We start from the raw sequence: 23,987 nt of genomic DNA, 5'->3' as shown, positions 1-23,987 counted from the left end.
TATTTTTAAGGATGTCTTGAGTAATTTCTAGCTCTTTTTATAAAAATAGGAATGTTTTTGTCCCTTTTTCTTTCTTTTTTATTTGGGAAAAGGACTAATGACTACAGCAGTAGATACCCATAACCCTGAAGAAAAACAATAATAATATTATTAAGCTAATCACAATTTTTTTTTTTGCAATATAATAATTAGCTATTGCACTTTAATGAATTTTATTTCTACTGTAAATAAAATTTATCAATGAAAATTGACTGACAGTATTGTTGATTGTTAAGCAAAATATTTAATAATTACAAGTTAAAAAAAAAAAAGGAAAATTTTTTTAACTCTTATAATGAAAAAAGCCGACCTCCGTAGTGGAGTGACAGTATTACCACTTCAATAAAAAACGGCTTGCTATTTTTCATTCTTTACTAATCTGTTCATATTATACTTTCTCATACAAGTCTTGAGTTTCTATAGTAAGATAATCATCTAAAAAAAAATAAACTATTCATAAATTGATTAATAATATTTTATAAAGTTACTCCATTTAAATCTTTTCAATTAAATTAAATAAAACCAAAGAGAATAGTTTTTACAAAAGAGATTTTATATATTAACCAAATTTTTAAAATTTCAGTAATAAGAACTATTACCATTGCAACACTCATAAGTACTACACTTAACCAAATAGTAGAACAAGACCCACCAGTTCCGTACATTCCTGATGATGGAGATGGTGGTCACTGTGAGGAGTTAGCACGTAAGTATGGTTTTTTTTTCTTTTTTTAAAAGTTTCTGTATCATTTTACTTCATCATACTTCATCACCTAGGATATATATATTTTTTTTTTTGTGAAAAAGTAATATACTATAATGGAATTTATGATTCATCGCCAAAAATTTATACTTGAAAAAAATTCTTTGCTTTTAAAATAGATAATGATCTGAATTAATATATAAATCAACTAAAATGTTTAGGCATAAATTTATGATGTAAAAAAGCTTTTATATGATGCCTGTAATACTGTATAGTAGAATTAAATTATCATACCTTGATTTTATTTCTCAACAGTTAAAAAATAGTAATCAGCACTGATATACTGATTATACTATCTTATATTTTGGTGCAATACAAGGCAAAGTGAACAACTAATAGTGTATAAGAAATATACCATGAATTGATGGAAAACACATCAAGTTTTGACTTGCTCAGTTCATTATTACCAAATTTGGCTGCTAGCTCTGTCACCTGTGTTATTAAAAATGGGTACATTTACTGGTGCAGAATGTGCTCGTTGTGTGTTTTAGTTTCACGATTTGCAGTTAACAACTCCAGTTCAAAATAATTTTCATAGAGAGTATGGTAGGGAGCCTCCTAGTAAGCTTACAATTTACTCTTGGCAAAACTTCATTGAGACAAATTGTTCTTCATCCAGGAGGCAACCGTAAATGGTATCATTTGTCTGGACATGCTTCAAAATTTTCTAATTCAGTTACACAGTTACTCAGTTACATGATAATGACCAAGATGGATGCTATTACTATCAGCAAGATGGAGCACCAACTTACTACTGCCTAGAAGTCTGAGATTTTCTGGATACTCAATTCCCAGGTCAATGGATTGGTCATGAAGGTCCAATTGCATAGCCATCTTGCTCCCTAGATTTGATCCTGCTAGATCTTATCTGGTGGGGTTTCATTAAAGATCGAGTTTATGTACCACCTTTGTCTGTTAATCTTATTGAGCTAAGACTTCAAATTAATGCTGCAGCTGCAGAGGTAACGCCTGACTTCCTGGCTACAGTCTGGAATGAAATTGACTTCAGGTAATAATTTTAATTTTTAACTCTCATGGGCAAACACACAGTAAATTTTAATAATAATTTTCTTACGTATTTATAAGTTACTACTTCTAGTTAAAAAATTTCATCAATACTTGATCTGCAATGATCAAACTCACAATTAATTTACAGAGTGAATCACAAAGTTCTCCCGAAACTTTCATAACCTATTCTACTCTTGAAAATAATGGAAAAAGTTCACGCAAACATATGTTCTAACATGATTCGTTTGTGAGTGAAAAATTTCACTTGGATTTTAGCTACTCTGGTGAAATGAGGTGGTACTGACATTTTTAGGGCGTTAATTATGTACTAGAAATAGTGATTTCTTGTGGTTTTTGACCTGAAAAATTGAATAAAATAAGTCCCAGAACCGTATCTGCAGTAGTTTTTGGTAAATCTGAGGTGAAAACCAATAAATTGGGGTAAAAACCCTTATTTTTTTATGTTTGACATATAATAACTTTGTTAAATGAGTAAAACTTTTAAATAAAACTAGTAGAAAATTTAATTCTAAACAAAATGGTATAAGATAAATTGAATAAAACAAAGATAGGTTAGAAAAATTAGAATTTGATTTAGAAACAGTACATTATTACATTTGTCAGAAAAGAACTTATTTAATATAAACTAATCTTACATAATTTTTTCAGGATTAAATTTTCTAAAAGTTTTACATGTTTATTACTCATTTAACAAAGTTATTGTACATCAAACATGAAAAATTGGATTTTTTACCCCAATTATTTATTGATTTTCACCCCAAATTTATCAAAACCTACTGCAGATATGGTTCTGGAACTCATTTTATTCAATTTTTCAGGTCAAAAACCATAAGAAATCACTAATTCTACCCCTTAATTAACGTCCTAAAAATTTCAGTACCACCTCAATTCACTGAGTAGCTGAAATCCAAGTGAAATCTTTCACTAGCTCTAACTTGTAAATGAAGGATTTTAGGACATATGTTTGTACAAAGTTTTTCCATTATTTGCACAAGTAGAATAGGTGGTTAAATTCCTGAAGAACTTCGTGATACATTCTCTAAAGGTGTCTTCAGGTTTCCATAGAAAATAATTTTCTGGAATAGTTAACTATTTAGGGCTAAATATCAACTGCGTTTCAGTGGATTTGGCATGCTGATGTCTTACAATAGTATGTCTGATTTGATGATGAAGGTAATGAGAAAGATGTTCACTTTTCACTTTCTGAAGGCTTCATTCTACCAAATTGCTACGTCATTTTCAATAATGGCTTGTGTCTTATGGCAGGTCGCTTACAACTGTTTTGGTTATATTATTTAATAAATATGTAATAGTTATTATTGAATACTTTTTCTAAAATCGATCACTTTTGTTTCTGTTATAATTATTCAAACTCCTAAACAAAATAATTAAATTAAAAAACTAATTTTGTCACCAGATTTAAGTATCTGCAAAATCAATAACTATTAATACTTTTTTTTAAATCAATTCTGATTATTAATAATAAAAAATAATTATTATTAAAATAATATATTTGTTACATCAGTAGTAATAATCAATTACAATACTTGGGTCTTAATAATAACAAAAGTATTAATAACACTTATGTTCAAAAAATCTTGTAGAATCAACATTTATTAACTTTAAAAAGCTACTTGTTACAGAAATTGTTATAATTATTTCAGAAAACCTTAAAATTTATTCAAAACTGATTTTAAAAAACTAATTTAATAGTTGTGTGATAACATAAAATTTAAATTACAGGTGAAGGTCCACTAGAAAAATATTTACAACCAGATGATTTAATCTCTGGAAAATATGACGACTATAGTTCAAATCCAGACAATTTGTGTGCAAGAGAATGTAGGAAAAATGAACCACCAAAGATTTGTTACTACAGATTTACAGTGGAGCGGTATCATAGTATGGGATTGTGAGTCTGAAATCTATAATTATACTTTATTAGCTTAGAATCTCTTCTTCTGCTGTAGTTTTCAATCCATGATTTGATTTACAGTTGTTCTCTGTATGGAAAATTTTTATGACTTCTCTTGCAGATGTACCAAAAATTTTCTTCATAATGGTTACCATTAATATGAGTATACAGTCTTTTTTCCAAAATATTTCTTTCCTTTTTAAATATATCAGTAAGAATTCCATCATATTTTGGACTTTTGTTAATTTTCAGTTTCATCCAGGTTTCAATAAATTTTCCTCTTATGATGGGATTAATTGTGAAAAACACACAATTATTGATTAAATGTTTTTATATCAGCACATATATTTTAAAATCTTGTTAGCAAATCATAAAAATGAAACCAGAAAATTAAAGAACTATAAGTCTGCTAACATATTTATTTTTTTTAAATATGTGAAAGATTAGTGCCGAGAAGGTGCAAAATATCATCTAAATAAAAACAAGATATTAACTGAAGAACAATACTGGTTTAAAAATTGGAAATCACAAAAAATCCAGTAACTTTCATACAAAAATAGAAGAAAGTAGATATAACAGATATAGATAAGAACTGGTTTAGAAATATAATTTAAGTAGAAAAGAAGCAAGAGGGAGAAGGAAGAGCCAGAAATTATCATCCCAAGGTGTCAAAATATTAGCTGGAACAAAACAGAGTTGAATAATAGGTACAGCTTTATTTTTAATTTATGTCAGCGTACTAGCATCAGTTATATAAAGTCAAGTAATACATCACTCATATGATCTAGTATTATTATAAATACACTATATGATTCTTTCTTAAATAAAATTCAACTACTCAATACCTCATTCAGTTTGATTTAGTAATAAAGGAAAATAAATCGTTTTAAGAAGTAGTTAAATAATTTAAAAGTAAATATAAAAAATAAGAAAATATTATCATTGTCTTGCATAGAAAAAGCATCACTTGTAAAATTCTAAGGTGTACTGATTTATCTTAACTCACTTGGAATGATCATGTAGATTATATTTATAGAAAAAGTAGCTCAAATATTTGTGCTCTAAGACTAATGTCTAGTCTTGATGACAATAAGTCATAATGAGAATAGTTCATCTCAAACTGAATCCCCCTCATACACAATACTCAACGCTATTATGGTGGTCATTATCTAAACAAGATTTAGGAGTTTTTAGCTTCAAAAAATTTATTATTTTTGGAATAAGGAAAATTATTATTTTTTGAATGTTTTAATAACATCAATTATCTATGAAGCAATTATCAATTGTTGACAGAAAGATTTAAAAGAAATTTCTTTTTCTTCTTTAGTTGACAGCCCTTAGGCTGGTTGGAAGCAGCTCTCCACGCTTCTCGATAATCAGCTTTTCTCTTAAGTTCTCAGCAAGTATCACAGTTCATATCATCCATTATCTGTTTTATGAACTCCAACTGAGGAGGCCTTCCCCTATAATTTCTCCCTTCCATCTGTCCTTCTATCACCCTCTTAACCAGACCCTGGTGCCTAAGAATGTGTTCTATTAGCTGAGCTCTTCTTTATAATTGTTTCAAAAAGCTTCTCTTTTTGTTAACTCTCTTAATACCTCCTCGTTTGACACTTTTTCCATCCAACTTATCTTCATCATCCTTCTGTAACACCTTACTTCAAAAGCCAAAAGTCTCCTCCTTTCCTCTCTTCCAATTGTCCATGACTTGCTCCTGTACAATGAAATACTCCACACAAATATCTCAGTAATTGTTTTCTCAACTGAAGGCTTATATTATTTGCTGTAAAAAGGTTTTTCTTTTTGCTAAATGCATTCTTTACCTGATGTACTTTTACTATTTCTTAGTTGCTTCTTTCATCATCTGTTATTTTACTTCTCAAATATTTAAACTCTTTCACTTCCTGAATAGTCTTACCTATAGCTTCTAAAAAGAGATTAAGAAACTCATAATTATAACAAGAAATGGAACAAGTAGGTTTCTGGAAGTCCATAGAATAGCTTTATTTGAATGTAAGCCATTCATGTAGGACCAAAGTTCATGGAAAAATTACCACATGATATTGGAATCTGTGATAAAAAAATTGTTATAAAAAGCTAAAGCAGTCTTTAATTGAAAAATGTTTTTATTTTAATGTAGAATTATTCCTTTACCTCTCAATTATAAGTAAGTTATGAAATCATTTAATCTAATGACTTTATGATTATGAAGCCATTATTTAAGCTTAACTTTTGGTTCAACTATATCCAATACTGAATCAGCAGGAAATCTTACAAAATGATTTCAACTTCAGGTAAAACCTTTTTGTAAAAATTTGGCTAGTTGTATAATGACAAATGTTGATTAATTTTAATGTTCCTGGTATCATATAGTAATTTTTGTTTTAAAAATTATATGAAGCTCATGAATAAAAAAAAAAAAAATTAATTTTGGCTGATGCCAGCAATTATAAACTGATGTCGCTATAAAAATTTTAATTTTAATTGGTAATTGAATTGCTGAACAACAGGTTGATTATTATATTTAAAACAATAAAATTTATAATTTTTTTTTTTTACAAACTGATGACCAATTTGAAACTATTGACATTATTTACAAATTAATTCATTCAAAGTATAAATGAAATTAAATAAAGATTAATAAAAAAAAAAACTTATATGAACTATGTTATTTTTACAGAGCATGCAAAACCTGTCCCAATTCTACAGCAGATTGTAACCATCCACAATGTGTTACAGCAGATGGTTATGAAAGAATGATAATAACAGTAAATCGAAGAATGCCAGGTCCTTCAATCCAGGTATGAAAATTTTATCTTATTAAAATATAATTTAGTTCGTTTTTTAAATCAGTCAGCTGGCAGATTGTTGCTACAGATGTTGTTTGGTAACATTGATTCAAATCCAATTAAAGAGCACCTGTTTAACTACAGTTGATATGTGTGTTACTGATGTACTTTGGTCATTAGGGTTGAAAATTTCCTCAAGAATGATAGGCTCGAGATTAAATAACACTAAAATCAGACTTAAAGCTAGTAGGCAGGAATATAATTACCCACCGGGTTGGTCTAGTGGTGAACGCGTCTTCCCAAATCAGTTGATTTGGAAGCTGAGAGTTCCAGCGTTCAAGTCCTAGTAAAGCCAGTTATTTTTACATGGATTTGAATGCTAGATCGTAGATACCGGTGTTCTTTGGTGGTTGGGTTTCAATTAACCACACATCTCAGGATTGGTCGAACTGAGAATGTACAAGACTACACTTCATTTACACTCATACATATCATCCTCTGAAGTATTATCTAAATGGTAGTTACCGGAGGCTAAACAGGAAAAAGAAAGAAAGGCAGGAATATAATTAAACAGAAATATTTCAGTTCTGTTTTTGACAACATTGTGTTTAAACAAAGAGTAAAAAAAATAATGCCTGTTTACAATCTTACTGGGCTGATACACATTAACATTGTTTTGAACTGGCTAAGATGTTAACTATCCTGATCAGAGGCAGTCCTGCCAACTGATTAGCCCCTTCCTCCTCCATCCCCTTTCATTACCCTTTCTTCCTTGGGTATCATCAAGAAGCTAATTTATGGCTATTTCTCTTTGTTGGTAGGATAACTATTTTTCTTTAGTGGGGTCAATGGGGTACTGGGTTACAATACCAGTAGAACTAACTAGGAATTTTGTTACCTATACAGTGGTAACACAAAAATCCCTGCAAAAGGATAAGATTGTTATCAGGTAAAATCAGATTTTCAGTCTTTCTAAAAACTAATGTAAGAATAGATTCCAGTAGAACTGCAAAATACACATTATTCAGATCACACTATACTGTGTTTTTATGTGATTCACCGAAATGTTAGTGTTAGTAAGAAAAGTCACTAGAATGATTAAAAGCACTCTGATGAAAGTAAAAAAAAAGATTTCTTAAAATTATAAATTTGATTAATCATTAACTACTGATAGTTTCATTTGAGAGGAAGGTAGAATTTGGTCTTGTATTAAGATTTAATAGTTTTAGACAAAATGAATCAGAAAATTAGTTTCCCTACTCCAGCATCATTTTAAAAATTTATTTTTTCAGAAATATTTATACATTTTGAGAAAATACAAATACACTTTATTTTCAATGTATTCCTTGCATAGCTGTATGTGGATAATTGTACAGCTTTTGGTTGTTGCACTTATCTAGTGGTTAAATCCATAAGCCAAAACTGAATTGGTAGAGAAGCTGGGAAATTTTTTATGAAGTTGTTTTCATAGTTTACAATACACATCATCATCTAAGTGAAATTATCTGCCATAAAAGCTACTTTTCATTGTTAGAAACACACAGAAATCTGAAAAAGTCAAATCAATGCTGTAGTCTGGATCCTGATAAATTTCTTAGCTCCAGCTTTTGAAAAGATTTACTGTTATGAAGTGTTTTGCATGTTTTACAATTTAATTTTCAAAAAACTGAATTTCAATTTAAAATTTTTGGGGATTAGTTGTTATTAACAACTAATACTCAAAATATTAATATTTAATATTAAAGAATAATTATCACAAAAGAAGAGCATGCTGGAAGTTGATAGTGAATAACTATCCAGCTGACAATATCTATACTAAGAGTTGTCTAAGAACCAACTCACTATAGGTAATATACTGGCAGTGTATGGTGTCTGGGCTCACCGCATGGCTTTTAGGTATTACACGGACATTTTTCTGCAGGCCCAGCAACTCCTCTTACTGGCTGTTATAGGCAGTTAAAGAACAGTCTTGCAGGAGGCAGTCTGTGTTATAGCTGGAGTCAAACCAATAGTTATCTTGGCTACTGAGTGTAAGGAACGCTACATTTCCAAGGTACCTATTGACATCAGAACGAAAGCAGAAGATTGAAGACCAGGGCCTTGTGTCTTGGCAGGTCAGGTGGGGCGAATCCCCCACAGGTCGCTACATGCATGGCATATTTCCCATAGTGTCTGATTTAGATACAATTGGGTGGGTCTCCCCCAGTTGGTATATTACACAGTTTCTCTCCAGGTATGGTGCCTTTCATGCGAGTTTGGCTAGGTTTCGTTTGGTGGATTCGAGTCAATGCCCGGATTGTAGGAATGATGATACAGTGGACCACGTCTGTCCCAGATACGAGGTCAAACGTTCACGAGCTGTTAGGGAACTTGAGAGAATACATTCCTTTCTGGAACTCCATATTAACTGGATGATCTGTGAGGAGTGGTCTATAGTGACTGGTTTTCTTCGCGCTCTTGCGGTGTGTAGGTCTGCAGAGGGAGTTTAATCAAGGCACTTGGGCTTAGGTATTGGATTGGTTGAAGGTAGGCGTATTGGCATCGTGCCACGGTTATATTGGTATTGTTTGTGATTCGCTTTGGGGCTTCCACTGGTGGGAGGGGCCATGCCGCCGGGGTATGTTAACACGTGCAACCGGGGATGTGGCTTCCCTCCTCCGGTGGCGGTCGTAATCGTGACTTGGTAATGCCACGCGAGACATCATGATGGGACCGGGTGGGGGTGTGGGGTTTGTCCCCGGCTCCTTCATGGACGAGAATGAGGTTGCGTTCCCCTTGTTAGGTGACCTAAATTGGTCGACTTAATTGGGTGTAGGTCTGAATTTCTATGTTGCGTAAAACATAATTTTGACTGGTATGAGTGTAGCACTGATTTAACTTTAAACTCGTTCGTTCTCTGAGGTATTCACAGTCACGAACGGTGTTGTCATATCTTTACTAGGCGCGGGCTTTGTGCTTCCGCGGTTTCCGTCAGTTAGTTTGAGGGAATCATGTTAAGTTGGATGTGAAGATGTCCGTTTGAGGCTATGTGAAAGCGAAATTTGATTTGTATTTTACTGATGCAACTGTCTGCCGAGGCATTTACATCAGTGGCATCCCGACCGTGGCCTGGCTGATGACTGTGAGATGTAATCAGTTAGAGGGTCTAAAGACGACCTCCGGTAAAGCCCCTCAGGACTTGGAACGGATGGGGTGGTGTGGCGACCGGTAACATCACACCACCCCGTGTGACGTTACCGGGTCTTCACCAGGTGTGAAGGTGGGTCTTCCCGCTACTGGTTTGGGATGGCAGTGACTGAAGAAGAAAATCTATTTTCTGATTCCCCTTCCAAACTTCTCTACTGACTATCACAATAAACATTGATCCATGTTTTATCAAAGGTTTAGTATTTTCTTTTTGATTGTGATATCTGACATGCAATACTGATCTCTGTCCTGATTCTCTGCTGCTACAGCCATTTACATTCCATTATGATCAATGGTTCTTTTTAAACCCACTGGTTTTAACAGGGTTGATCATAGTTTCTCCTCTGATAATATCTTACATTAAACTTAATGTACCAAAAAAACATGGGTATAAATTTTTTTATGCCAAATATATAAAAATTTGACTTGTTTAAATGCAACAATGTAAAAAAAGTATAAATATACTTCCGCTTTCTTGGTAAGAAAACTAAGGAACAACAAAGAATAGAAGACCTTTCATTCCTTATGTGGTATAAACTTGCTTTTGGTAATAATCAGATGGAAAACACACAAGTAAAAATAAATAGAATTAAAGCATACACTAGTGAAATAATGTTCATCAGAAATACATTTAAAAACCATTTCAGGTCTGTCAAAATGATTTAGTTGTGGTTGACGTGAAGAACAAAATGATGGGTACTGGAATTACTGTTCACTGGCATGGAATAAGACAACTTGGTACCCCTTTTATGGATGGCGTACCTATGGTAACACAATGCCCCATAGTAGATTCTCAGATTTTCAGGTATTATTTTCAGCCTAATGTTCCAGGACTATTCTTCTGGCATTCACATGAAGGTATATTTTTTATTCATTTTTTTCAAGTTAATATTTTTTTACATGCTAATGTTTATAACATATCAAATATATATATATTCAAATTTTTCTAACTTTTCTTTGTTTTATTCAATTTAGCTTAAACCATTTTGTTCAGAATTCTGTACAAAATTCTCTACAAGTTTTGTTTAAAAGTTTTATATATTTATTACCCATTTAACAAAGTTATTGTACGTCAAACAAAAAAATAATTTTTTTACCTTAATTTATTGGATCTCACTCCAGATTTATCAAAAACTACTGCAGATACGGTTCTGGGACTTATTTTATTTGATTTTTCAGGTTAAAAACCATAATAAATCACTAATTATGTCCCTTAATTAATGTTCTACACAATTTCACCAGGGAAGCTAACATCCAAGCATAATACTTCACCAGCCTTAGCTCACAAACAAAGGATTTTAGGACATATGTTTGTATGAACTTTTTTCATTATTCTCTCAAGTAGAACTTTGAAAGTCCCGGGAGAACTTTGTGATACACTCTGTACATATATATGTATTATATTAAATATATATGTACACACACACACACATGAGGTCTGTTCTGAAAATAACCAAACTTTATTTTTTTAATCTTTATTATTAATTTTACAGATTATTGGTCCTTGTTGCCTTCAAAGCACTTCTCTCCCCTATTTACACACTTTTCCCAGCGATGTTTTCACTTCGCAAGCAATCCTGGATAGATTCATTTGAAATGGCCTCTAAGGTCTGTGACGAATTTGCTTTAATATCATTAATAGTCTCAAAACAGCATCTTTCATCACTTAATATAATTTCGGAAATAAGAAAAAAATGCAAGTAGCCACGTCTGGTGAGTAGTGAGGCTGAGGGCGGACAGTCTTCTGACTCCATCGGTTGGTCAAGTGGTGAACGCGTCTTCCCAAATCAGCTGATTTGGAAGTCGAGAGTTCCAGCGTTCAAGTCCTAGTAAAGCCAGTTATTTTTACACGTATGAATACTAGATCGTGGATACCGATATGCTCTTTGGTGGTTGGGTTTCAATTAACCACACATCTCAGGAACGGTCGAACTGAGAATGTACAAGACTACACTTCATTTACACTCATACATATCATCCTCTGAAGTATTATCTAAACGGTAGTTACCGGAGGCTAAACAGGAAAAAGAAAGAAAGAAGGGTGGATCCCTGTACGGATCATCCGGGTGCAACGGATTGCAACAAGTACCCATTTGTTTTTTTGTGCATCTCGCTGCTGTGTGTCTAAATTTCAAACATCTAAAACACCATAATGGTATCGGGATGAAAGCACGGGCATCCAGCCTTCACTTTATCAGGACATGTGGTTTGTGAAACGTCAAGACATACGACGCGGAAGGTACGACTTCTTCGTTTTGTTGTGTAGTTAGTCGTCGACATACAGCAACTCCCTGTTCATACAGTTCTTCTACAGTTTCATCTTCTTTGCAGTTAAGCAATTTTCCTGCACACAACCACTTCTTTGGAAGTATTTATTGTACCACGTGGTACAACCTCAACGGTAATGAGTCTAATCTCCTTCGCTTTGAGCAACTGAATGTCGTTGACGGTCTCTACAAAAAATCCTATCGCAGTCTTCCTTGTTTTCTTAACAGGTCCTCCGGGTGCTTCTGTTATCCCTCGAGCGATCACAAAAGGGCTGATCTTGGAAAAAATGACCTTCTTTTTTCTTAATCACCAAATATTTTGACATCGCTTCATTGCCATTAGTCGAAACTTAGTTCGATTTTCTTCTCAACGTCAGAAAACTCCACGCTCTTCCTAATCTTTGCTTGCGAAAACAAAGACTCTCCAGGACGAAGGTTTGTCGTGGACTTAAAAAAACTGCAACAGATAGCAGCAGTACTTATATAAATTAATATGAAATTTTCATTATTTTAGTATTTTTATTTTTAAATTTTTATTATACAGTACGTGACGTACTGTTCATCTTATAAAAATTTGCCAACTCTTGATTAATCAATTTATACAGCGGAACATTTCAATTCGATACTCTGATTAATACCAGCTACCGCTACAAAGACAATTTTTTATTAAAAATCTGTTTCCTATTGCAGTACGAGGGTAAGTCAATTATTATCCACAATGTAGTTATAAATTTTATTGCAATACAAATAGGAAACTTACATTACATCATTTTTCAATATAATCCCCTTGAATTTCAACGCACTTGGTCCATCGTTGCACAAGCTTCCTGATGCCCTCATAAAAGAAGGTTTTCGGTTGAGCTGCGAGCGAGGAATGCACCGCTTCTTTCACTGTTTCATCCGAGGTAAATCGACGGCCCCTTAATGTCTCTTTGAGTGGACCAAACAAGTGGTAGTCAGAAGGGGCAAGATCAGGACTTCAAAGTTGAGTTTCTGTAGCGTTTCAGCAGTGTGAGCAGCAGTATGTGGACGGGCATTGTCGTGCAACAACACAACCCTTTCGACAGCAGTCCTCAGCGTTTGCTTAGAATTACAGGCTTCAGCTTGGCAGTAAGCATCTCACTGTAACGCGCACTGTTTATTGTCGTGCCCCTTTCATCATAATGTTCCAGTACTGGGCCTTGTGAGTCCCAAAATCCGTAAGTATAAGTTTTCCTGCGGACGGTTGGGTCTTGAACTTTTTTTTGCAGGACGAATTTGGATGTTTCCATTCCATACTCTGCTGTTTTACTCTCCGGCTCGTAATGATGGATCTATGTTTCGTCACCGGTGATGATTCTGTCTAAGAAGATGCCCGTTCGTTTCCATAGCGATCCAAATTCTTTTGGCAGATGTCCAAGCGAGTTTGTTTATGCAACTGTATGAGATGTTTTGGGACCCATCTTGCACAGACTTTATGAAACTCAAGTTTGTTGTGGATGATTTCGTAGGTAGAACCGTGACTAATTTGCAGACGATGTGCCACTTCATCAATAGTTACTCGCCTGTCTAAGAAAACCATGTCACGTGCACGCTCAATGTTTTCTTCATTTGTGGCGGTAAACGGTTGTCCGGCTCCTTCGTCGTGCGTAACACTTGCGACCATTTTTGAATTTTTCAATCGATTCGCATACACTCCGTTGCGGCAACACACTGTTCCCGTACTGTACCGAACGTCTTCTATGAATTTCGGCCCCTGATACACCTTCCGACCTTAAAAAAAACAGATCACTGAACGTTGCTCTTCTTTGGTGTAAACAGAAAGCAGAGCAGTCATGGTTAACGGCAGGGCAGCCATAATGGAACTAACCTACCACCATCAAACTTGCACAGACATAACAACAATTAAACCACGCATGCGTCATCTACGCAACACGACAGTAATACCAACATAAACAAAAATATAACTAAATTGCGGATAATAATTGACTTACCCTCGTACAATAATAGAATTATTTTAATCATAACTGAGAATGCAGGATCTGCCGAAAATACTTTCGTGAAAAATTAAGGTGAGATCTTAATCATCTTCTTCATCATCTTATCTTAGCACTAGATAATTTCATAACTGATTGTGACCTCATTTGCATTTTAACTTCTTTGATCTGATAGGAATAAAAAAAATTCCTTTTTCCAGTTCTGATCATTTTTTATAATGCTGTTATTTATTACAATTTTAGAAGTTTTATCTGCATTTGAAATTAAATTCTTTCATTTTAATTTTATTGTACTGTTGTCTCATAGTAATCTATGAATATCTACCTTTATGAATCATGAGACCTTGCCGATGTTGAGCGGGGTTGCGTGCTCAGTGATGCAGAGTAGCTGGACCAAAGGTGCAACCATACCAGAGAGGTATCTGTTGAGAGCCAGAATAAGGCATCATTCCTGAAAAAGGGCAGCAGCTCTTTCAGTAGTTGTTAAGGGCATATCAATATCACTCAGAGTACTGAGCAGCTGAAAGCAATAGTAAACTACAGCTGCTTTTTTTCTAAGAAAATGTAACTCTCTGCATTTTCATATAACAAAGATGGAGGCACCTTTCTTGGTAAAATATTCCCCCATTTGGATCTCTGGGAGGGGACTACTAAGAAAGGAGTAACAAGAAAATTGAAAAATAACATTCTATGAGTCAGAGTGTAGAATGTTAGAAGTCTAAAAAAGATTGGTAGGTTAGAAAATTTAAAGAGGGAAATGGGTAGATTAAATCTAGATGTAGTAGGAATTAGTGAAGTTCGAAGGGAAGAGGAAAACGGCTTTTGGTCAGGTGATTTTAAAATAATCAACACAGCTTCAAATAAAGGGCAGGCAGGAGTAGGTTTCATAATGAACAAGAAGATAGGGAAGAGAGTAGACAGAAGATAAGGAAGTATTTCAAAATACATAGCGACAGAATCATTGTAATAAGAATTAAATCAAAACCTAAGCCGACAATGATTGTTAACGTCTATATGTCTACAAGTGCCCACGATGGTGATGAGGTTGAGTTTAGAGTGTATATACAAAGAAATTAACGAAGCAATTAAACACATAAAAGGGGATGAAAATTTAATAATAGTTGGAGATTGGAATGCAAGTATTGGAAAAGGCAAGGAAGGAAATATTGTGGGTGAATATGGGCTAGGCAAAAGGAGTGAAAGTGGGAACCAACTTATAGAGTTTTGCACGAAGAATAATTTAGTAATTGCCAACACCCAGTTTAAGAATCATAATAGAAGAATATACACATGGAAAAAGCCAGGTGATACTGCACAGTACCAGATAGATTATATCATGGTTAACCAATGATTTAGAAATGAACTCATTGACTGCAAAGCTTACCCGGGAACAGACATTGATAGCGACTATAATTTAGTGATCATGAAATATAGATTGCCGTTTAAAAACCTGAAGAAAAAGTGTCAGATGAATCAGTGGAATTTAGAGAAACTTGGGGAAGAGGAGGTAAAGAAGACTTTTGAGGAGGACACCGCTAGAGGTATGAGTAAAAAAGATAAGGCAGAAAATGAAAAGAAGAATAGGAGAATGTTAAAAAGAAATTCTTAAATCAGCAGAAGCGAACTTAGACGGAAAAGAAAACTGGTAGAAAACCTTGGGTATCAGAAGATATATTGCAGCTGATGGATGAACGTAGAAAATATAAGAATGCTAATGATGCAAAAACTAAAAGGAACTATCGACAATTAAGATATACTATAAACAGGAAGTGTAAACTAGCGAAAGAAGAGTGGATTAAAGAATAGTGTTCAGAAGTGGAAAGAGAAATGATCATTGGTAAAATAAACAGAGCGTGCAGGAAAGTTAAGGAAAATTTTGTGGTACATAAATTAAAATCTAATAATGTGTTAAACAAAGATGGCTCACCGATTTATAATACGAAAGGAAAGGTCAACAGGTGGGTAGAATACACTGAAGAGTTATACGGAGGAAATGAATTAGAAAATGGTGTTATAGAGGAAGAAGAGGAAGTCGAAGAGGTTGAAAGAGGAGAAACAATACTGAGATCTGAATTTATGAGAGCATTAAAAGATTTGAAAAGCAGAAAGGTTCCTGGAATAGACGGAATACCTGCAGAATTACTGCGTAGTGCAGGTGAGGAAGCAATAGATAGGATTATACATGGTATGCAATATTTACGAAAAAGGGGAAGTTCCATCAGACTTCAAAAAGAGTGTTATAGTCATGATACCAAAGAAACCAGGAGCAGATAAATGTGAGAAATACAGAAAAATTATCTTAAATAGTTGCGCATCAAAAATCTTAAGTAGAATTCTGTACAGAAGAATTGACAGGAGAGTGGAAGAAGTGTTAGGAGAAGACCAATTTGGTTTCAGGAAAAGTATAGGGACAGGACAAGGGAAGCAATTTTAGCGATCAGATCAATAGTAGAGGAAGATTAAACAAAAGCAAACTAACATACTTGGCATTTATAGACCTAGAAAAGGAATTCGATAACGTAGATTGGAATAAAATGTTCAGCATTTTAAAAAAATTTGGGTTCAAGTACAGAGATAGAAAAATAATTGCTAACATTTACAGGAACCAAACAGCAACAGTAATAATTGATGAACATAAGAAAGAAGCCGTAATAAAAAAGGGAGTCCGACAAGAATGTTCCGTATCCCCGTTATTTTTTAATCTTCACATAGAACTAGAAGTTAATGATGTTAAAGAACTATTTAGATCCAGAATAACAATACAAAATGAAAAGAGAAAGATACTACGATTAGCTGATGATATAGTAATTCTAGCTGAGAGTAAAAAATATTTTGAAGAAACAATGAAAGGCATGAATGAAGTCCTATGCAAGAACTACCGCATGAAAATAAACAAGAACAAAAGGAAAGTAATGAAATGTAGTAGAAGTAATGAAGATGGACCACCAAATGTGAAAATAGGAAAAGAAAAGATTATGAAGGTAGAAGAATTTTGTTATTTGGGAAGTAGAATCACTAAAAATGGACAAAGCATGAGTGATATAAAATGCCGAATAGCACAGGCAAAACAAGCCTTCAGTCAGAAATATAATTTATTTACATCAAAAATGAATTTAAACGTCAGGAAAACATTTTTGAAAGTATATGTCTGGAGCATAGCTTTATATGGAAGTGAAACTTGGATGATTGGAGTACCTGAGAAGAAAAGATTTAGAAGGTTTTGAAATGTGGTGCTATAGGAGAATGTTAAAAATCAGATGGGTGAATTGAAGAGGTGTTGCGGCAAATTGATGAAGAAAGAAGCATTTGGAAAAATGTAGTTAAGGAAGAGACAGACTTAAATACCACATATTAAGGTATCCTGGAATAGTCGCTTTAATATTGGAGGGACAGGTAGAAGGAAAAAATTGTGCAGGCAGACAACGTTTGGAGTATATAAAACAAATTGTTAGGGATGTAGGATGTAGGGAGTATATCAACATGAAATGACTATCACTAGATAGCAAATCTTGGAGAGCTGCATCAAACCAGTCAAATAACTGAAGACAAAAAAAATCTCATAGTAATTCTGTAATAATTTTATAAATTAACAAGAAAAATGTATTATGTTAATTAAGGTTTTGCTAAGAAATAAAATAATCTATTAGAAAATATAATTATATTCATCTCTATCAAACCAAACAGTGCCAAACCATTTTAATTTAAACAGCAGAATTTGGCTAGCAAGAGTCATATTTTAATGTTTCTGTTGTAATTTTTAATAGAATTAAACACATAATGACCTATTTAAAAGATTCTCCCTCGAGTTTCTTTAAAATTAAGTATAATTCTTTTACAAAAATAATATTTTTTTTATACTGTTGATGAGTTTTTAAGTAATACTAATTTTAAAAGTACCAAATGTTCTGCATTGCTGTTGCTGAATAACAATGTAGAAATAATAATGTATTCTTAAATACCAGGGAAAGTAACAAATTGTTTGTTGTGCAGCTTTAAAACTTATTAATTTTCAATGCAACCTTTTTACTTTTCAAATACACCATTACATCTCTTCACAAGCTTCTCTACATCCTCAGGAAAAATTACTACAGCAGCCACCCATTGCCTATATCCTTCAGTTCTTGGTTCAAAGTGATTAATTTCCTTTTAATGTTACTTAAATGGACCAAATAAGAAGAGTTTAAAAGATAAGGTCAGGACTATAAAGAAGGATGAAACATTACCTCAAACTTCATTTTCTGGAGCACTTCACAGTGTGAGTAGCAGTATTGCCTCTGGGTAATCATTATCACTGAATAATACACCTTTTGACCCATGCTTTAAACCATTAAAAAGCAGCCTACTGGAACAAGTACTGTTTATTGTTGAGTACCCTCCTGATACTACTCCAAAATTGGGTGTTTTAGTAAAAAAAAACTGTAAGCATCAATTTTTTTGATGAATGAGTTCTGAATTTTTTCTTGGTAGATGATTGTATCTCTATTCCTTAATCTCTTTGGCTTGTTAAAGTAATATATATTTCATCACCAATGATAATTATTTCCAGGAAGATGTCACCTTCATTACCATAGTAATTGAAATATTTTTTGCAGATATTCAAGCATGTTTATTTATGCAACATTGTAAGTTGTTTTCAGACCCATCTTGCATTTTATAAGCAGGACCATAACTAATTTATGTTCAGTCTATAACTTTATCAGAAGTCATTCATCATTCTAACAAAACCACATTATATAAGCACTCAGTGTTATCTATCATCACTTGTGGCAACGGGTGGAAATTTGGTTCCTTCATCATCCATAATATTAGTGCGACCATTTAAAAATTTTTCAATCCAATCACAAATATTCCTTGTAGTGAAACACTATGCTTGTATTATGCTGAAAGTTGAGATTCTGTGGTGGAGTGGTAGCATCTATACGTTTCATTAGGAAAACCCAAGTTCAGATCCTGGTCAGGCATAGAATTTTTCACATGCCTCAAAATTCATAATCATCCATCATAGTATGGATAGCATGAGACTGCTGCCAACATAACTCCAAAAACAATGAGGATAGTCTTTATTTTTTTTTTTTTAACTAAAGGTTATTTAGTTTCTCACTTTCAAATTATATGGAAACTGTTTTCAATTTTTTCTTAAGTTACACTTACATCATCATTCTTAAGTTACATTTTCTTAAGACATTATCATGCATTTCACACTTACATCAGAAAATTACAACCCAATTTACACTCCACTGCATAAAATGAACACAACAAAAGTTACTTAACTTCTTTGGTTTCAAAGGTTTTCATTTAAAATATTTAGAAAACCACTACACACTTAACATATTTATTCAGATCACAAATAGTTACCTAACATGGCATGTCATTATTACATGACATTACCTAATTTACATACCAGTAACCTTTCAGACTGACAAATACATGGAGAAATTCAACATAATGGTGTGGGTTAATACATACCCACCTCCACTAATACACAAAATAAAACAAAAAACACACCTGTTAACTTAAATAACAAGGTAACGTACATCAGTCAATCAATAAAATACAAAATTATAAATGTTAAATAAAAGAAAGTTATAATGAATGATGCTTTCAAAACTGTAAACAAAAATAAAAAAGACTGTAAAACATGCATTGAAAAACATACCAATGTAGGATTATATAAATAGAAATGTGGTGATTAGACTTGATACTTAGTAATTAAAGTGACTAGTTTACATATTTACCTAGACACACAGGTAATACAAACAACTGAATAGAAAATCATCTCACAGAAACACTTAAAAAACACATTAATCAAATATATATAACTAAATTTTGCTGTAGTGTGTTATCAATTCTACAAAGGATATTGAGAGATGGAACATGTTAAAATTCTACAAATATATAATTTATTTACTCTTGAATATCATATTTACAAAAAGAAAGTAAATTATAAGTTAAACAATAAATATGATTTTATTATGAAATTTACAACTAACGAATATCAATAAACTATGTAAGAATCATAAGGCATGTATTTATTGTTACAAAATCAATAATAAACTTCACAAAGATTATTTACTTTTACTATGTACAAATGGAACCTAGGATTCCCGTCCACAGCAAAGTTACCGAACAGCTCGCATAATATCAGAACTACTTTTTCACAGTTTTCTCAGTTACACACGTAATGCCTTCGATCGAACGCTATACAGTGTTGCTTTCCACTCAGAATGGAAGGCAAATGTATGGATATGCCTGAATAATTTGCCCGTTGCTGCTGTTTTTTTTCTTGCTTGGTGACGATCATAATATTGTGTTGCCCGTATTTATAATGTTTAGATCTACGATTGGAAAGGTTGTAACTGTGAATTTTGTGAGATTAGGAAAAAAAAAAATAGCAGAGCGTGGTTTCGATCCACGGACCTCTGGGTTATGGGCCCAGCACGCTTCCACTGCGCCACTCTGCTGAACACGACCGCTTCCTCCTTCTTTATTATACTTATACTCTCAGGAATAGAAGTTCCAACGTATCAACAGTGATCAACACTTTTCTTCAGTTAAGTGTAATAGTTTAAAAAAATCTATTGTCCCACTATTGTTTTATTTTTTTATTTCAAATCTTCTACATATTCTAAACATTCTTTCCATTGTTTGGAAAATAAACTTTTTATTCTCGATTTTTCTTTTCACATCTATTTGTTGTTTATATTATTCCTTCATTCTCTTTTTACCTACCCGCTTTTAAACTTTCTGTTGAAATCTTTTCTACTAGGCACGATACATTAAAAAGACCCACCTAACCATCTTAAGAAAGGTTCCTACTATTACTACTTATTTATATAAAAATAATTTCATGTAATTTGAAAGCAAGTTGTCAATATCTTTTAATATAAATATTTATATATATATTTATTTATTAATCCCGAAATTTATAATAGAAAATTATTCATTAATTTAACCAATGATCTATATAATGTATAATTGTGTATCAATATGAATAAAATATTTCAAAAAGTATTTTTAGTGGGCTATTATTACTATCAAATATATCGATTTTAAATTTCATAATTGTGGCCCTTAATAATCATATACAATTTGAATTACTATACAATATGAGTGAAGTGGGGGCTAAATAAGCTGTATACCAAATGTATAAGACTGGAGAAATACCCTGACATTTTAAAAAAGGTGTAACTGTTGCCATCATGAAAAAATCAGGAATAAACATGATGACAACTGCACCATCAGTTTAACATTTTACTCATTAAAAATATTCACTAACATAGTTTACAGAAAAACAGAGCATGAATTAGAAAGTATATTAAACGAAGACTAGTTAGGTTTCAGAAAAAACAAGGTTCAAGGAAGCCATTCTGTCCCTCAGACCATTTTTAAAAGGCAGGCTTAAGAATAAATCACCTTTTACATTCTTTTTCATAAAAAATCACAGCTAAAAAAATCTTTTGTAATTTAGAATGAAGTGAAATGTTAAGAAAATTTGGATTTCAATATATGGAAAGCAGTTTTATTTTTGGTTTATATAAAAATCAGGTGGCATTTTTTAAGATTATAAGGTGGATAAAAGCAAGCTGAGATTCAGACAAGGCTCTACCTGTTGCTATTAACTTATACATATAAGATGCAATATAGGAACTGAAGAAACATTTTGAAAGAGAAGTAATTCTCCTAGGAGAGAAAATAAGGATATTATTATATGCTGAACATTGTTCTTTTGGAAGAAAATAAATAAGTGAGAAAAAATATTGAAAGGCATGGATTTATTGCTACCAGAGAAATTCAGTTTGAAAATAAATATGATTAAAACAAAGGTAATAAAATTTAACAAAGAGTAAGAAATTAAAGAATTAAACACAAAAACTAGGGGAACATAATACAACAGAAATTACAAAACTTTGTTATTTAATTAATTAGTAAAATTACCAAGGATGAAAGAAGTAGATAGATATCAAAAGTAGGTTGGCATAATCTAGATGAGATTTTATCCAAAAAAATGGTAAGAAGTCTTTTTAAAAGATAAGAAAACTATAATCAAATGTGGACTACAAAATGGCAGAAATTCTAGAAATTTTGTATACGAAGGGAAGTCTTTATGGTTAATGAAAAAGATGCAACAGGAAAATCAAAAGGGTAAAGAATAGAGGTCTTTAAAACGTGATATTGCAGGAGTATAATAAAAATTAATTGGTTCAATAAAAATCAAAATGAAGAGATCTTAAGTTGAATAAAAGAAGAGATAAATTTATGGCAGAATTTTAAAAAGAGATAAAATAGGTTGATCTGTATATTACACATACACATCTAATTAATTTGGAATAAAATATGTATATAAAGTGAAACTTTAAAGGAATATAGATTGGAATATACAAAACAAGATAACTGAGGATGTAGATACAATAAAAATATTTATATTAAAAGATTAACATAAAACAGTAAAGAATATCATTAAACTATCAACTGGTTAAACATTCCAAAAAGAAAAAAAGCACGTATAAAATTACAGTGTTCTATAAATGGCTTTGCTAAAAGTAGTCCATACCAAATGCTACAATATATAACATTTTTAAAGTAATTTTCTGTAATTGGTTATCTATAAACTAAGAGATTAAAGAAGAATATAATTATATGGCATTTGGTTTCAATAGGGTCCCAGGCAAGATAGCAGTAAGTGCCGTAGATGAATTTGCAGTTTCATGCAGGTACTGACTGGCTGCTGCTTACATGCTGAAATGGGACTCTCTCTGCCAATGGCCTTATCTGGAAGACTCTTATTTTCTATCCAAGGATTGCAAAAGTACTTAACTAGTAGAAAAATGCACATTAAGTAAAGTCCAGACCACCTTCTCATATAATTCAGTCACTGATAATAGGAATTTTATAGTACTTTATGCAATTAAAAATTTTGTTTCATTAAATATATTTACCTGTACAAAGTAGTACCTATCTGTGTAAGAAATCTTATTGACAATGATAATCCAATTTAAATGTTTCATTTTGTATATAAAATGTTATGAAGTACACACTTGGACAATAAATATTAAATATGATTCATTTTCAGCTCTACAAAAAGTAGATGGTTTTCTTGGAAGTTTAGTTGTTCGTAGACCAGTTTCTGAAGATCCCAATGGTGATCGATATGATTTTGATTTACCATCACATGTAATATTAATTCAAGACTGGATGCATGAAACTGCTGATGCATTATTCCCAGGATTAAGAACACGACGAGTCGGTCAACATGCCGATGTATATTTAATAAATGGTAGAGGTATATTTATGGTAAGACTTAAAAAGTAAAACTGATCAGAAAAAGTGATTTATATGTCATAAGATTTTAAATTGCTTTCTAAATACTTCTTACTGATAAGTATGATTTTTTTCTGGCTGCATAAAATGATTTGTGATGACAAATTTTGTGATTTTCTGACATACCTATTTCATTCAATATATGAGTAAATCCCAAATACTGTTTAAAATGATTTATAATTAAAAAATTGGTAATAACTATGAAAAGAAATAACTATTTCACTACAATCATTGCGATAAATTATGAAAAAGATAGACAGGTCAAACATGTAACTGAGTGATTAATTCCTTTCAGCTCAGGTCTCACCTTAATAGGCTAATTATAATAAACAGACTTGTGGTTAGAAATCAGACTAATAATGTTGTTACAGTAGATTATGAATAATAGCACTACAGTTTGGGTTTTATGAAATTTATAACTTCATGTTTTTAATTACTACAAAGTATTGTAAATTATTATATTCTTTCTACCATGTTAATAAACACAACCTCCCATCCACTGGGACGGAATATCCATTATTATATGCAGATTTTTATCTTTTAATTACTGTTTAAAATTAGATATATCAGTATTATAGTCTGTAAGTTTAAAATTAACTGTTAAAATATATGTATTTATTTAGATTGTTAAAAGAAATTCTCAAGAATGTTTACAAAAATAAAAATCTGATGATTGTTAAAATGGAGAGGAATAAAAAATTACAT

The 23,987-nt window shown here is 32.2% G+C and overlaps 1 protein-coding gene and 1 non-coding gene across 2 annotated transcripts in view; one reads left to right on the top strand and one right to left on the bottom strand.

The window, feature by feature from the left end:
* The window catches only part of LOC142324284 (uncharacterized), a 46,651-nt gene that overhangs the window by 7,081 nt on the left and 15,583 nt on the right, over nt 1-23,987 (top strand). The window contains exons 2-6 of the mRNA XM_075365200.1: nt 623-745; nt 3,575-3,743; nt 6,427-6,547; nt 10,369-10,579; nt 23,035-23,255. Of these exons, the coding sequence (XP_075221315.1) occupies nt 623-745; nt 3,575-3,743; nt 6,427-6,547; nt 10,369-10,579; nt 23,035-23,255 (845 nt within the window). The remainder of the gene's footprint in view (nt 1-622; nt 746-3,574; nt 3,744-6,426; nt 6,548-10,368; nt 10,580-23,034; nt 23,256-23,987) is intronic.
* On the bottom strand, nt 20,354-20,425 carry TRNAM-CAU (transfer RNA methionine (anticodon CAU)). Its single transcript has one exon. It is a non-coding gene; the product is annotated as a tRNA-Met (tRNA).

Source organism: Lycorma delicatula, chromosome 4 (genome assembly GCF_047948215.1).
Source record: "Lycorma delicatula isolate Av1 chromosome 4, ASM4794821v1, whole genome shotgun sequence".
NCBI classification, from domain to species: Eukaryota; Metazoa; Arthropoda; class Insecta; order Hemiptera; family Fulgoridae; genus Lycorma; species Lycorma delicatula.
Note: the sequence above shows the minus strand (reverse complement) of the source record. Positions and strands in the feature narration are given on the sequence as shown.